This window comes from Abramis brama (genome assembly GCF_963993115.1).
Source record: "Abramis brama genome assembly, chromosome: 21".
NCBI classification, from domain to species: Eukaryota; Metazoa; Chordata; class Actinopteri; order Cypriniformes; family Leuciscidae; genus Abramis; species Abramis brama.
The window spans coordinates 31,393,595-31,410,809 of NC_139983.1; the positions used below are offsets into that span (position 1 = coordinate 31,393,595).

A 17,215-nucleotide genomic window follows, 5' to 3' on the forward strand; every position below is an offset into this window, starting at 1 on the left:
GCGTGCTAAACTCTTTCTGACAAGCTGCATTTCTAAATTGATCCTCTTTAAAGCACCATGCTTAAAAATATAAAAGCTCAAAAATCAAACGCCACTAAATCCATCAAAACACAGCTTGTGTTTCACTAAATTCAACAATAAGGCAGTCATTGCTGGAGTCCAAACCTCTCCCTGTTTTTATGCACAATCCATTGATTTGTGAGGACTAAAGGATATTAATATTTATTTGTTGTATTATTGAATTCTTGCCGAAATCCCTTTGTGTTGTATTCTGTTCTATCTTGCTGTTTTTAAATACATGAGCATCCTGTAAATCCCCTGAAAAACCTCGATCCTAAATTATCCTTATTATACAAGCCTTCCTTTAAGACGCCATGAATCGAAATGAGATTTTTTTTGCGTTTAGTCCTTGCTATTCTGATGTCATCTATATGCTGGTGTACATGTAAATGTTGAAATGCAGTATAGAGGGTATTCACATTATGATTTTTATTTATTTTTGTCTTCCAGGAAGATTGAACATTTTGATGACTAAAAATATTGCTCTACACAGATTTTTACCCAGTCGCAAATCAGGGTAACTGAATGCTGTAAGTTAAAAAAAAAAAAATATATATATATATATATATATAGGCTTATTTTCTATGAAGGGCTGAGCTCTTTGATATGTCCCATCCCAAACTTCCTGTTTCAATATGAAGTATGGCAACACCAAAAAAAAAAAAAAAAAAAAACTGTGCTTGTTTAGAGATTTTTTTGGAGGTCTAAATGCACTTAGTCAATAGTTAAATATGTATGTTTTGCACATCCAACTTTCTGTTGTCACTTCCTTCCTCAGTTTCACAAATGAACAGGCTTCTTGCTCTCTGAGTAGACCCTTCTTTTGAACAAGCAACTACTCCGCAACCATTAAAAAATGATGTTCAATATAGTATGAATGTGTGTAGTATGAAATGGTCTCGGTTTAGTTGGTCTTGACTACAACACTAAGACCAAGAACAGACCAGCACTCCTCAAAATCATCTTATAAATCCATATCTATGGACACTATGTATATAAATACATAGTAAATAGGACACTATGTAGAGCTGTTACCAATCAAATCACTAACAATAAAATTAATCTTTGTGTTGCAGTAAGTTGCAGCTGAATTGGTACAATTACACCTGCATAAATAATGTTGAGAATGTTTTAAAAATAACATTTTGAATATAGAAATATGATGGAAAAATAAAATAAGCCTACTTTTAAATATGAAACTGAAACCGCCAGTAGGTGGCAACAAAACATGAGTGAGTCACAGAATCATTTATTCAAACACCTCAGTGTGTTGCTCAGAAACGCACAACAGTTCTGCTATGAATTTGTTGTTGCCGAAATAGCGAAAACGTCTAAAATTGTCTAAAATAAAATCAATATCACGTTTGCAATCATGCTCATATTCGTGAAAACAGCTCTCTTGCTCTTGTTAGATTGCTTAATTATATCCTTATAAAAAAAAAAGAAAATAAAAAAAGATCTCATTCAAGTACTTTTTTTGCAATCAAATTTTTTATTTGTGACCATTTTTTTGACCATGAATTTTGGGCAATTTACTTTTTTGAGACAATCCTGTAGATTGTAAGTAACAGTATAACAGAAGAAATCTTAAGTTATTGATTGCATTTTAAGCAGTAAGTTTTACATCAAATCATAATAATGATGTAAACAAATAAATCTGACAGTGCACCAGAAATTTAGTGATATCCTTGCAGTTGTGGTCAAAATCCAGAGTCCTCTTAGTCTGAGACCAAGACTAGACCGAGTACAAATGCTGTCGAGACAGAGACAAGACCAAGACTTAAAAAAAAAAAAAAAAGGTCTTAAGACCATTCTTGACACCAAGTCTGATAAAGATCATTATTATGTGACTTCTCCTGTGGCCTCATGGGATAATAAATTGTGCATTGGATCCACACTTCAGACTCTGGCCGAAGGTAGCAGGTCAAGTAGCCTACGGTTTTATGAATACTGTAAATTTGGACATACTGCCCTTTTCACATACTGTTTTTCACCTACTATTTAGGAGGGAAGTATCTATATTCGCACACACTTTTTTTTTTTTTTAACTGACATTCGAAATACGAATATAGTGAGGAATACATGTATATTTTGGTTTATCTCATAAATTGAGTTTATAACTTAGTGTCTTTAACATCCCAAACTGCCTGATATTTTCCCTCCATCTCCTCGACTGTGGCAGCAAACCATCCCACGAGGGGCCAGAGAGTCAGTAGCAGCACAAAGGTTCTCTGTGATCTTCTTTGATTTCCTTCTTCAAAGGGTTTCATTGTTGGTTTCCCTTGAGTCCTGGCATGCGAGGTCCGTTCGCATGAGTGAAATTGCTGGAAACATGAGTGTAATGTTAGTGTGTCAGGTGTGTTTTCATGCGGGAGGTGGAACAGGCCTCGCTGCCACAATCCCAGAAGGCCACACACTAGTTTTTATAGAACCAGAGCCCGATAAGACCAGCATCATCAAGATTTTGTCAAAAGTGCCAATGCTTTTGTTTAGGAGATAGTCTGCAGTTTATCTTTTCAGCCTCAGTCTCTCATTTTCTTTTTGTGATAAATGCTCAGCATAATACTCTCCCAAGATTATTGCTTTAGCAACCTCAGGATAGCTGTTGGCAAAAAAATAAATAAAAAATTTGTGAATTTCTTTCTCTCTCACTTTATTTTTTACTGTTGTCAGCAGAGGGTCAGATATTGGAGCTAGATCTTGATAACATCAGCTCTGGGTGAGGAAAACGGTTTCAGACTCAGAATGATTGCACCATGAGAAATGTGAAGAAAGTCTCCCAGATAAGACATTCAGATATGACATTCAGTAACACTTAAAACCTTAACGGGATAGTTCACCCCCCCAAAAAATAAAATAAGATTATGCCATCATTTACCCACTCGTAAATGTTTTTGGAGAAACCATTGGGGTCCAAACAAAATTGAACCCCTGTGCATTTCATTGTGTGGGAAACAACAATAACAATGAGACATCTTTCAAAATATCTCTTTTTTTTTTCACCATAGAAATTGACATACAGGTTTGGAATAACATAAGAATAATGGATGACAGAATTTAATATAACAGTGTTATTACAGTGTTATGGAGATTTAAAACATAATTTTCATGCATGTCACAGTTTGGGATCTGCTTTGGGAAAGATTGACCTCATGAAAAAAATGCAGACAGGATGTTGAATATTTTAGCAGCTAAAATCTGTTTATGCTTTTTGAATTTCAAAAAATGTCAAAAAATTTCGAACATCACCTTAAATCTAGTGTATGTCACTTTGGAATGTATGAAAATGCAATGATGTTCATGCTACTACTTTACCTAGTTAATGAATGCAAATGAAGTATCTCACATATAGTGTCTAAAGCACAGTGCAGAATATTTTTTTGGGTCATATTTGCTGCATCGAGCCGTTAAAATAAATTTGGCACATTGCATCCAAATTTAAATATGTCTTACATGTGTGAGTCCTGTTAAGGCGTAGTCTTGGTATTAGTGGGCGTGACATGATTTACTCTAATAGAACATGTTACTGGATCAACATCCTACTTTGGTTCCAGACCAACAATTGTATCAATATCATAGGCCAAACCCTAACACTGATCTTACCTATAACCTAATATCGCTTGTCCTATAATGCCCCAAGCTTAACCCTAAAATGTGATTTATAAGAATATTGTTCTAGGACCTACTAGGATGTTGTCTTAGGAATTTGTCCTACTTGTATTTAGTGGCTAGATTCAGTCTTTAACTGCTTTATGACTACTGGATTCACTTTAGTAGGAATAGGAAAACAATTGTCTTGATTCATTTGAATTATCTCAGGAAATGTACTTAACTAGTCCATAACATTTGCATGTACAATTAAACCATTGTACCGTAGAATAAAACAAACTAATTAAGCAAGACATCTCGGATGAACTTGGTCTAACTCTAACTACCGAACCCTAATTTACCCCACTTAAGATCAGAGAGTTTAACAGTTAGGATTCGAGACAGACAGATCTAATGTTTTGATAATTGATTCAACATTTATTTCTTCTACGTTGTTTGTCCAGAACGTCTGCACATTTTATGAGTAAAACGTGAATTAAGTGAGGCATCTCAAATGAACTATAGGTCAGTCACTTTCCATAAACCCTAACCCTAACTTAGGCTGCGTTCACACTGCAGGGCTTAATGCTCAATTACATTTTTTTTTTTAAATTCGATTTTCTTTGCAAGGCCGTTCACATTTCCAATTAAATGCGACCTTTTGTGATCTCCTGTGTGAACGTGAAATGACCCAGAAGTGACCCGCATGCGCAAAAGAGTACTCAACGGTCAACGACGTCACTTGTTGTTTGCGGAAGTAACTAAACTTTAACTAACTGTGATTCACTCACACACACACACACACAACACACGTGCGCGCAGCGACCGTTACACAAGAGCCAGACAGCATCCGCTGACCTATCTAATATCAGCACAAATAAGTTAACATAACGTTAGTCTACTCTTATTCACATTGGATATATAATGATGGTGGCCGTGGGCTTTTATTTATTTTTTTAATTAACGGGCTCGTCGAGGTCGACCCGTTCGGCAGATTTACCTCAGCTCGACGAATATGCAGTCCGTTTTCAAATCGACGACTACTTCAACGCAGACTTATGACGTTTGTCGCATATCAATGACGTGCGGGTCGGATACATGCGACCTGGCCGTTCAGACTGAAGTCGCATTTCAAAAGATCAGATATGTATTGGATTTGGACCACATACCCAAGTGGCCTGGGTCGCATTTGAAAAGATCGGATCTGTGTCGTTCAGACTGTCATGAAAAGATCAGATACAGGTCGCATAGGGGCAAAAAAATCGGAATTGGGTCGTTTCAGCCTGCAGTGTGAACGTAGCCTTACACTCCTGAAATCTGAACGTTTGATGGTCAGGACCTAGGACAGAAATATAAACTGTCTGGAAGTTAATTCAACATTTAGTTAATGCACTTTGCAGATTTTAATCATAAAATAAAATACACAGTTCTGGACAAGCAAATGAAGTTCTATCAATTTCTAAAAACAAATGTTTTGGTTCAATAACAACAACAACAACAACAATAATTTGCATCTTTTTGAGTTATGCAACTTCTTTTGAAATTTTGTTTAACCAACAAACTACTGCATTAGAGGAATGTTATAATTTGTAGCATAAACACAAAAGTTTAAACTCATTACTCAAAAAATGGAGTTGTTCCAACTAATTTAATTTCAGCATAATTTAGTGGAAACAATTAATCTTAACTATCTGAGTTTAAATGAACAGCTAGCTAAGCACATGCTAAATGTAAATTTAATGAACGAGTAGGATAATATTTCTCACTGGCATTAGCACAGTCATTGCTGGTCAATGTAATAATACCTTAATGTACTCAACCTCAACCTAAATGTCAAAAGTAACAGCATTGAACACTTACATGCCTTTCCCTTTCCTAAAAATGAAAGGGAGACACCACTTCATTTAAATATTTATTCTCCTTTTCCAATCCCGTGCACAGCATGCTATGAGCTATAAATCCACTGCCAAATGTTCATCACAGAAGGACAAAAATGTGACAAAAATATTTCAATTTAATTTGATGAAAGAAAAACAGCAGGAACAAACGAGAGACCCTTATTCAAGATATATTCTTCTTTCGTCAAAACTTTGTCAAATTGAAGATCAAGTCCTCATCTGACTTCTCTAATAATATAGATCTCGAACCTCCACCACACTTGCCACATTTTTTTTTCCCCTTCTCGGCGTTGTGGGTGAACTGGATTTTGATTTTCTGAATGCATACTGTAGTAGATGTTCCTTGACCTAAAAAAAATCAGAGTCAGAATCCGATGGAAAATCAGATGTTGTTGAGCCCGAGGTCTGTCTGATTTTTAGAGTGCAAGGCATCTCAAATGAACTAGGTCAGTCACTTTCCATAAACCCTAACCCTATAACTTACCACTCTAAAGTCAGAAGGGTTGATGGTAAGGACCCAAGACAGACAGATCTAGTGGCTGGGTGTAGATTCAACATTTACCTAATTTACTTTGCTTGTCTGGAACATCTGCATATTTTATGTCATGAGAAAAACATGCAAATTAGGCAAGGCATCTCAAATGAACTAGGTCAGTCACTTCCCATAAACCGTTTAATTAAAGTTTTCTGTTTAATTTTGGCCTGGTGGCGGAGAACAAATGGGTTATTCAAGCAATACTTAGTAATTATTTTAGAATATTGCTTTTTTTTTTCCTTTTAACACAAAACCAAGCCATATGCACACAATTAATCATTTAGTGAAGCATTTAGTGACTAAGGATCAGATCAAGACTTCAGAGAACATGGCTGATGAATTCCATCCTTGCATAAGTCACACAATGGAGTTTCTCCTTTATGTCTTTCCATGCAATTTCTGCTCTTTTCATTTTCCCATGCTTTTTCACTCTCTGATCTGCGACTGGAGTTAATAAGTCACTCCACTCTGCTTCTGTCTGCTGTGGGCATTCATAACAATGTCTCTCTCTTTTTTGTCTGGGCATGTGTTTTTCCACAGAGCCAGCTATTACAGGAAAGGAGGCCGTGCTATGCTGCCAGTCAAATGGATGCCTCCTGAGGCCTTTATGGAGGGAATTTTTACCTCGAAAACAGATACATGGTGAGTGCTGTAATATAATTACATACTTGATTGAAGTTCTTTTATGCAACCCCACTGTTTTTCACACTATTTTTCAGTAATTACTATGATTTCGTCTCATCTTGCCGTTCACTCTCCCTCCTTTTGTCTTTTTTTTTCAGGTCATTTGGTGTTCTGCTGTGGGAGATCTTCTCGCTGGGATATATGCCGTACCCGAGCCGCAGTAACCAAGAGGTGTTGGAGTTTGTTACTAATGGAGGCCGAATGGACCCGCCCAAGAACTGCCCTGGGCCAGTGTGAGTGGACTCAAAAATGCAGGATATTTATGCAGCGCTCCATATAACAGAAATAGATTGCATTAAATGTTGGCCACTGTTTTCTTAAATCTCAAGAATCTGTCATTGTCTGATGCATATGCATTCTAATTCTCAATTTGTCAGTCCTCGTTAACTTTCCCACTGCTTTATCTTTTCTGTCTCTGAAAATATACTAATCGAATAATAATCAAACCTTCCTAGCTGGAGTTTTGATTTAATTCAGTTTCTAATCTACCTTGATCTTGCAGTGCTGATCTTTTTTTTAAAAAACTAAAAAACTAAAAGGCGGCTTATTTTATATCTGAAAATAATAAAACCTATACTCATCCAATCTAGACATAGATGAAGTGATATCTAGTGAAGACAGAACAGAAAGGAAGAGAATACAAATATCATTTTGTTTGTAAAATAGGTACCGGATAATGACACAGAGTTGGCAGCATCAACCAGAAGACAGACCAAACTTCTCAACTATTCTGGAGAGGATTGACTATTGTCTGCAGGTACTATACATCTGAAAACTGTGTCTGTTCATGCTGTGCAACAGTAGGTTTGTTAGAAGTTCGCCATACTAGTACCATTTCCAATATTGTAATATGCATTATGTATACTGCGCACATTATGCATGGAATTTGCCAAAGTATACAGTATAAAGCAGAGCACATTGTATGGAACAATCTTTGTCAAAATGTAATCTTCTTAATTCATATTTTAAGTTACAATATGAATTATCTTTTAAGTGACACATTTTTAATTGAATTTATAATTTTGTTTTGTTTAATTAAATCATTAAAACCTTGATCTTGCCAACAATTTGTATCACCTGTTAACCCCCTGGGGTCGGCGGTATGGCCGGCGATACCAGCTCGCTTTTTTTTTATCAGTGTAAAAGAGACTCAAAAATACTCTGTCGACTTTGATTTTCCATAGGAGTTTCATACATCAATCAATCCTGTTAAGTGTGGGTTTTTTTTTGTGTATACTCACAATAAAAACAAAGTGTTGTGCTTTTTGCCAAATAAAGAAAAATAAACACGAAGCGAGTTCTGCCTTCTCTCTGTCAGTTAAGTCCATTCTGAAACGCGTCCGAAAATTAACCGTAACTCAGCGAATACTCAGTCAAACAGTCACACAGGCACACAGGCATGAAGCTTGAATTCTCTTCTTTTAAATGAAGTAATTTTTATAAAAAACAAATATTCTCAGTTTATGTAATATGAATGAAAAGAGAGAGATGTCAGTCGTTCTCATCTCAGCTCATTATGTTTTAATTTGACTCCGCCCACGGAGAGCGCGCGCTATTCAAACGCAAATGTGAGGCGATCCTGCAATCCTGTAGCCTGACGTCGTCATACTCAGATTCTAGTCAGAATGTGAGTCTGATACTGCTCCATTGAGCTTTGATTATGGAGCGTGTTTCAACCGAACCAGGAAAAAAAATGCCTCTGCACTCAATTGGATAGACCTACAACCAATCAGAGCAACGGAGTAAGTGACGTATGTTTTTCATTCATGTTTCCGATCGCGGTTCTCTGTTCCTCTTTTAATATTAATGTGCTGTCGATATCTATTTACCTCAGAAGTTCTGGAAGTTTCATTTCGAGGAGCAACAGATCCGGTGTTACGGATCAACTGGGGATCATGTTAACTGGGGACGCGCGCGTGCACGCAGATAGTTTTACCTGGATTTCCAGCAGATGTTGAACGGTGACAGATTCGTCACAGCAAATCTTTCACTGAGCAGATTTAAAAGCTTTCCACGTTATTGGTAAATGTTTGTATCATATTAGGACACTGTTGTTTACTCTGTCGCTGCTCCGCTGAATGTTTCAGACGCCTTTAAGGGAAGTTTTAATGTGTTTTAATTTCACGACACAGACCACGCCCACATTATTTTGTTACATTCGTTTCAATGAAATTGAATATCTGATGACAACTGTAAGTAGATTAAATAAATTATGCTATTGACATTGTGTCTTTGCAGTGCGTGTGTATTCGCAGATTATTGTTATGATGCCAATTTGTGGCTTAATTTAAATTGAGCAGCAATACTGCTGTGGTTAAAGGGATGTCAAGCATTATTTATTATTTATTTTAATGTTACTGAGGAATGAGTTAAAGCATAAAGCATACAGTAGGCTACACTCCATAAATGTTCCTCCATAAGAGTGTTGAAAATTGAGAAGCCATAGTTTATGGATCCAGTGAATTACCCACAGCATTTATTCAGGGGAATGTTCAACAAACATATTTATTAGCTAACAGGTATGAAAGCAACAATAACAAAAGGAAGAAAAAAAAAAAAAGGAAAAAAAACAGGCAAATGTGCATGCATTTAGGACAAACGTATTTGCCAACAGTGGGAGATCTGACCACACAGTCCCACCTTCCACAGTCTGAACATTCAATCTAAGGAAGAACAAACTATAGACTAAGTTACATGCTAATGTAGAACAGTTACTTGTTTTGCAATGTATATGTATACATTTTTCTTACCCATTGGCCAGTTTGGCCTTCATACCTATGCTGCTCTCCATCTAATATAATCATGTTATATTAGTAAATAAATGTCACAGTTGTATTATCTTTTTAAGAACAATTTAACACACCATCACCCTTCATTGTGAAATTTTCACATCTCCTCTTTATATAATCACGCTCCTTTTTTGAGCAGCGATCGGGATATTGGTTATCCTGCAAAGTTTTTGATTTGTCTAACTTTAATTGCATCCATTTGCTGTGGCAGTATATGGCCTAACAACAATGACACTTAATTTATAGACCTTTTAATCTGTTCCTAACGGTTAGCAGACAACAATAATGAAAGCACATGATGTGATGAATAACAAGTAAAGAGAATATGTTAATGAGATTCATGGTACCAGTCAAATGAAGAGAACTGGCATAATTATTTATTTTGTTAAAGAGGTCAGCAAAAAAGTAAACAATAAAGCATTTCCTATTGTTTTAGAGAGGGTCATGCTATTCGTGTGAGGTGACAAATGATTAAGAGGTTAGTGATGTACAGTAGGCCTATGAGAATATTAGCCATAGAGAATATCAGTATATATTTGTAATAATTCAATATCACTATATAATATGTTTTGCTTATTTCAGTAATACAATTTGTGGTTGCCTCTCAGTGTTTTTCACAGGACTTTAATCACTAAAGACAAAGTGTTCTCTACATGTCCAATACAAGACATTAGATACACAACATTCAAGTTCATGCTCCTACTGAGCATAATGTACATATGTGGCAGACACTTTTATCCAAAGCAACTTACATTGCATTTCAAGGTAGACATTTACATTCTTATCAGTTCTTGCTTTCCCTGGGAATCGAACCCATGACCTTGACGTTCCAAGCACCAACGCTCTACTGTTTGAGCTACAGGAAAGCTTGACACAATGTACAATTCAATATTACTAAGTCTGAATGCCCCATGTTAACATAGGCCTGGTTTCTGAGCTTGACACTAAAGTATGTTAAACTTCTTTGAAATTGTGTCAAATACGAATATACACTTCAAAAACAAATCGCTTTATTATGCATACCAGTGTGTATACAACTGGTGAAACATACGTTTTTAATCATGGATCCGTGAAAAATGGCTGCGACGAATCTGTAGCCGTCTAACATCTGCTGGAAATCCAGGTAAAACTATCTGCGTGCACGCGCGTTCCCAATAACATGATCCCCAGTTGATCCGTAACACCGGCTGAGGAATAGGTCAGTTCTATATCTGCTTTGTTCTAATCGCAATAGTGTCTGTACACGCAAAAAGACTGTTTAAATATGAATCGCGTTTCTGTGCGTGAATGAATGAATGCACAGATGCGCGCTGTTGTGTAGCTACTACAGCTGGCACAAATACTGTTTCAAAATGAATCGCGTTTCTGTGTGTGAATGAATGAACAGCTTTTACCAAACTCTATTGCTATAGCCTACTAAGATGAGTAAAAATCGACTACAAAAATCGGATAGATTATAAAGTTTTTACTGTAAAATACTGCCACATCAAATAAGCTTATAATGTTGCCAATTTCTGCTCATGTGTTAAAAAAAACTCTAGGATCCAGATGTGGTGAATGTGCCTTTGCCTGTCGAGTACGGCCCCATCCCTGAGGAAGAGGAGAGGGTACCCATGCGTCCCGAAGACCCTTCTGCACCCTCCTTGCTTGTAACCCCTCAAGGCACCGAGGATGCTCCATGCGTCGCCCACTCCGATCAGGCTAAGAGAGATGGGGAGGTCATTCTCATGGCCAGCCAATCTTCTGACAACAAACTACCGCCCGCTCCCCCATCTCAGCCTCATCCCCACCACCACCTCCAACCCCCTGTGGTCACTGCCCCCATACCAGCCGCCAAACCCTCCTCTACAACCCCCCTGACCACCCAGGATGGAGGACATGTGAATTTGGGCTTCATGCAGGCCCACCCATTGGAGAAGGAGAGCCGTAACGGGAAGCCCACCAACCTGTGGAACCCTACCTATGGCTCGTGGTTTCTACAGCAGCAGCAGAAGAGGCAGCAGGCCCAGGCACAAAGGCAGGTGAGTGGCCCACGGATCCCAGGTGAAGGGCAGGAACAAGCAGGCCGGACTGTGACAGTAGCCGAAGCTTTGGGCCTGCAGCAACAGCACAAACAGCAGCAGTACCAACAGCAGCTCCAGCGCCAACAACAACAACAGCAGCTGCAACAACAACAACAACAGCAGCAAGGCCTGTGTCGACCGCTTTTGCCCCCTCCTCCTCCACCTGCCCCGGCCCCTTTACTCCTGGATTCGGCCACCCTAGCACCAGTTCCGCTCTACAGACTACGACGGTTCCCATGTGGGAACATCGGTTATGGCTACCAGGAACAGGGCCTGCCCATGGAGCCTATGCCGGGGCCCCAGCCTCCCCCGCCTCATCCTGGCCAGCAGAGGCCCATCTCTTTGGCTCGGGCCAGTGGCCCCGAGGACAGCCGCCCGCTTTTGGTCACCATGGGTACAGTGCAGGACTCCAGACTCCCGAAAATGGAAGGACACAACGCCACTGTGCTGTAACCGTGCACGCTCTCTTTCAGTGCCCACTTTGCAAAACACTGTGCTGTCAATCTACGTCCACCTCTGCCCAAGCCCCTTTGTGCTTTTCCTTTGTGCTTTTCAGCCATGAGTGTGTAACTGGGAAAGGTTCTGCACTGGAAACTCAGAAAAACTTTCCCTAAGCATCAGTCATTGAAACAGAATGTTGATTGGATAAAGAAACAAGACTGTTGAGTTTCTGAAAGCCGCATTTGAGAAAAAAAAAAAAAACGAAACTGATTAAGCCCTCACAAGGACTAATTCTGTGAAAAAGACTATATTATATCAGTGATATTTTTCCATAATGGGGGAGAAAAAAAATAAAACGGGTTTGTTGATGTTTGCTTGCCTGCTTGTTTATTTATTCATTTGTTAATTTATTCTTTGGTGGTCATGTAAATTATTAATGGGTGTGCTTCAGAAAGCAAACTGCCCCCATTCATTATGTATCATTTTGTTCACTCTTGGACTTGGTTGGCTTTTAAATGCAGGAGTTTTCATCTATCATCAAACACAATGAATTACAGAAATCTCTAATGGCTAGTGTGTGTGAAACTGATGAGCATTGTTGGCTTTTTGCAATGAGAAAACCTGTTGCTATGGTGTTGGGGTAGAAACATGTAGAAATTGGTCAAGGACCAGTGAATGAAGGCTCTTTCACAGGACTCATGTCAGGGACTTCAACATTAAAAGTCAACACAGTGGAAGCAAAGATGTTAATTTATTTAAGCTTAGAATAGGAAAGACCTGTCAGTTACTTGAGAAGATGAGCTTAAACTATCATTCATTTTTCAGGTTTGGTGCTAGTCTGGATCATAAAAGCCAACATTGCCAAAAGGTTCACCAGAAAGTCTTAGCTGGTGAAGGTTATCAACCAGCATAGTCTTTCTGGTAAAGCTTTGGTTAAAGGCATCAGCATACCTGCTTCAAGTTCAAAATAACATTAAATGTTTGTTTTCCAGCAAGGAACAGCCTTTGGCATTGTGTTGTACTCTATGTATAGTACACCTAAACCAGCCACATAATGATACAACTTGCAAATTGTTCAGTAACCATAAACATTTTGAAATGTCAGGAGAAAAGTTTTGAACATTGAGCATATTAAAGAAAATATGACTTTTGCACAACACAAGACCATTATGATGCTGCATACTTGATGTTTCACTTACAGTTCAATGAATTAGAGAACGCTGACAAGAGTTATGTGAAAGGGCTTTGAGTTTATGCTGTATGAAACATATGATGATAGCATTGGCTGTGTAAGAAAAAAAAGAAAAGAAAAAAAATCAGCAGTTTACTTTTCATCATTCCATTAGTTTACTGTTTGGCATTGGCATTGAAAAAAATAAAAATGTTGTGTACATAAGAGCCTTACAACTGTACGCGCAGAACATCATTAACTATATTTCATGCTTCATTGATTCCCGTTTATTTAAGTAAATGACTTTTGAATTTCAAGTGTATTGGTGAGGAAAATGTGTTTTCACATAATCTGTCACTTTAATGTCTAAACAGTCATTGTTACAGTCATATTGCTTACTGTTCAGTTCTATCAAGCTGCTATTTCAAAAGCAAATGTTGTACATTCTTTTTATACTATCAGAAAGAACTGCTGTAGTCTTTGATAGTGAGGGTTTTACAAAGGAATATCTTGTGGCAATTTTTACACTATTTTTTTGTTAAATAGTGGTCTTGTGAAAAAAAAAATGTTTTGTCTTTATTTTTTATTAATTTTCAATAATAATTGTATCTTTATTTTTAACCTTCATAGAAAGTTCTATATTAATACCATCACAAAATATGTTTGAAATACATTTAAAACATTTGATTCATTTATATCCCTCTTGACTTTATGATATCATAATTTACCATGTCATTGACACTGATGCTGTTTTACATTTTCGAGAGAGAAATATTTTTGGCTTCACTTGGTCGTTTAACAGCTGAGGTTTGGAAGTTGTCTGATATGTTTAGGGAAGGTTGATAAATCAGAGTGGTATTGCATGAAGATGAAAATTAAGGATTTTTATTGCTTTTTATTTTATTTATTTTATTTTTATTTTGCTGATGACAAAGTGATCACTCTTGTAAAAATGTTGTAAAACCTTATTGTATCATGTATCTGTTAATCTCTGTAATTTGACATTCAATGATGAGATCTGAGAAATTAATAAATTACTATTTAATAAGTTTGGCCTTGCCCCCAAACACAAAATGTGTATAGAATGATCAGAATAACCATATCACATATAATCACAAATCATAATGTTGATCAGCTTAAAGGTTTCTGACTGAATCATGATCTTTGAGTGCAAGTAATAATTAATCAGGCAGGCTTTCAAAGAAAGGTACATCCCTGTCTATATAAGGTCTAACAGCAGAAAATGGATATCAAAGTGAAAACCAATCCATGAGGTCAAAGGAACAACCTGTATAGTTTTAGGGAAGATCTATAATCTTGGAAAGGCTACCAAAATGCTACATTAAAGGATCCTAAAAGCAAAGTACACAAAAAAATAACTCTTTGAATGAACATAAAAAAAATCATGGAAATGATTTCCACATGATTAACTTGCTTTATTTCAGCATTATGCAATTCTGTTATTCCAATTTAATGTACTTACGTTGGGTCAACTTAATTTATTAAGGTTGATTCAACTTATTTACTATGGTTGGACACAGCTTAATTTAATAGTGTCAGCCCAACTAATTTACTTAATTTGCATTCAACTTATGTGTTTGTTATTTTCATTCACCCATTCATATTTTATTTATTTTAGTGACACATAACTAAATGAATAGACTATAGCTAGCTATTTGCAAGCAGTAGCACATATTAGCATCTTAAATGCTAAGCTTTACATGCTCCTTCAACCAAAGCAGTTAAAAGTAACCAAATCAGTCCACAGCCAAGCAAAATGCTCCACACTTCTCCACAATGGTAACCCACTGTATTTTAAATGGTTCTAATAATTCCAACGTAATTGAACATTAAACACAATTACACACTATCAAGTCTTCCCCTTTTCTCATTTTCTCAAAAAAACATAAAATAACACTTAATTTTAACATTTATTATCTCTTAATTCAACCATATGCAAAGCATGCTGGGAACTAACAAGCACTGCCCAGTTTCAGTTAATGCAACACAAATCATTCATGTAATCCAACACAAACGGATTAAGTAAACTTAAATTTTACATATTAAGCAGATTGAACACAATCAAATTAAGTTAGGGCAAAATGGCAGTTGGCGTCGCACTATACTGCCACCCTCTGGATGTAAGAATTTTTTTACTTAACATAAATGGTTTGTGTTTAGACAACACATTAGGATTTTGTACTGTTAAGTTGAGACATAATTACGTGGACCTTAATAGAAAAAAACATTTCAAGTCAACAAACACAATTATTATAAGTAAACTAAATATAAATATATTATGTAAAGTGTACAACCTTCCTAGTTAATTTTTTTGAGTGTAGCCTCTGTGATTCTTAAATCACTGCAAAACAAATGGATGTTTAAACTTAAAGTAAGTTAAGTGTTCATGCTGCCTTAAAATGTTAGTTTAGTTGTCACTTAGTACAACTTCACATATCAAGTTGACTTGATATGTAAAGCAATCGATCCTCAGTGCTTGGAATTGCTCGTCTACTGATCGATTGCTCCTGTCTGCCTTGCCGCTGCGTCTGTATGCTCCGTATAGCTTTCTGTTTTGAATCTTTATTTACTATCATTCCTTGTTGTTTATATTGCTAAATATATTTACCATGTTGGTTCTGCTCTGTTTACCCTAAGCGGGGTTATTGCTGCTCTCCCTGATCTTATCCATGCTAGGCTGCTATTCCAGAAGTCATAAGAGAGATATGTCAAATTTACCATCACACCCTAATTTTTAGCAGAAAACGTATTAAAAATCCTTTTCTCATGTACTCTGTAAATACCCTAGAGCTTGCAAAGAACTGTACCAAAAATCCAGTGAGTGGCATTTTTGTTGTACTATAACATTAGCCTGTGATGAGAATGACCCGATCTGTTCAATCTGACCACAAATAAACCAAATTGCAACACTGAGGTGAAGGTCATCTCTGACTGTGCAGTGTGTCAAACCATCGCCGCTGATGGGCTTGAGCAGCAGGACATTGTGATAGAGTTCTCTCCTATCAATCAAGGTCACAGAGGGCAGAACCAACACACTGAATAATTGAACATTGACAAACGGTCTGATGAATCTTAATTTTTGCTTTGACATGCAGATGGCAGGATCAGAATCTGGCGTTAACAGCATGGATCTATTGATCTATCCTGTCTAATGTCTCGGGAATGTGTTCCTCTCATAAATTAGCCCCATTAAAAACATTTGAGCCAGAGTGAATGCCATGGCATAGCAAAGCTTCCATGCTGACCACGCGAGTCCTTTCATGGCCATGGTCCACCCATTTCCAAATGGATACTAATTCAGCATGTCACAAATTATTTCAAGCTGTTTCCATGAATATGAGTCCAATGGCAGTCCAATGCACTGAGCGTTCCCCTGAATTTACGGTATTGAATAAACATAGAGCAGATGGCTGCCCATGGTCAAAATGTGGTATTTCCCGACCAATTCCTAATATCGTCCAAATCAACCATGACAAGCAATTAGACATTATGTTGAAAGCTGTTTTATTTAGACAGCGTAATGGCGGGAAGCCTTGCCAATCATGAAATCTCATTGGTCAAAATCACTCTGCTCATATTTTATAATGTGCTGCGATTGTGTCATGCTGTTTCACTTTCCGTGTAAACATCATGATGTGATGTTTAAAGGTACACGCTGAGTTAGTGGATGATTCTTGACACAAATAAGATGTAAAGTGGACCAGGGAGAAAAAGGGGCAGAGGTGACCTTTTACTTGATAAAGTGGACATTAAGTGGCTATAGGAATTTAAACGAGTTGCTGCAAAATTAATTTCCAAAAGTACACAAAGAGGATCTTCAGATGTAGCCAACAAACTGCTTGTACCAGTGGGTTAATTCTTCACAGCTCAAATCCAAATCCCATGCTTCAAGCTTTTGGGTTTGGTTTACTGAATACATTATTAATCCTATTACTAAATACAATCATGTAAATAAACCAGTGCTC

General features: G+C 37.2%; 1 protein-coding gene across 1 annotated transcript in view; it reads left to right on the top strand.

Annotated features, from left to right (window-relative positions):
- alk (ALK receptor tyrosine kinase) overlaps positions 1–14,277 on the top strand; it is a 404,771-nt gene extending 390,494 nt beyond the window's left edge. Inside the window, exons 27-30 of the mRNA XM_084096568.1 lie at positions 6,622–6,723; positions 6,864–6,998; positions 7,432–7,522; positions 11,096–14,277. Coding sequence (XP_083952694.1) covers positions 6,622–6,723; positions 6,864–6,998; positions 7,432–7,522; positions 11,096–12,070 — 1,303 coding nt within the window. The 3' untranslated portion in view covers positions 12,071–14,277. The remainder of the gene's footprint in view (positions 1–6,621; positions 6,724–6,863; positions 6,999–7,431; positions 7,523–11,095) is intronic.
- The last annotated feature ends 2,938 nt before the right edge of the window (positions 14,278–17,215 follow it).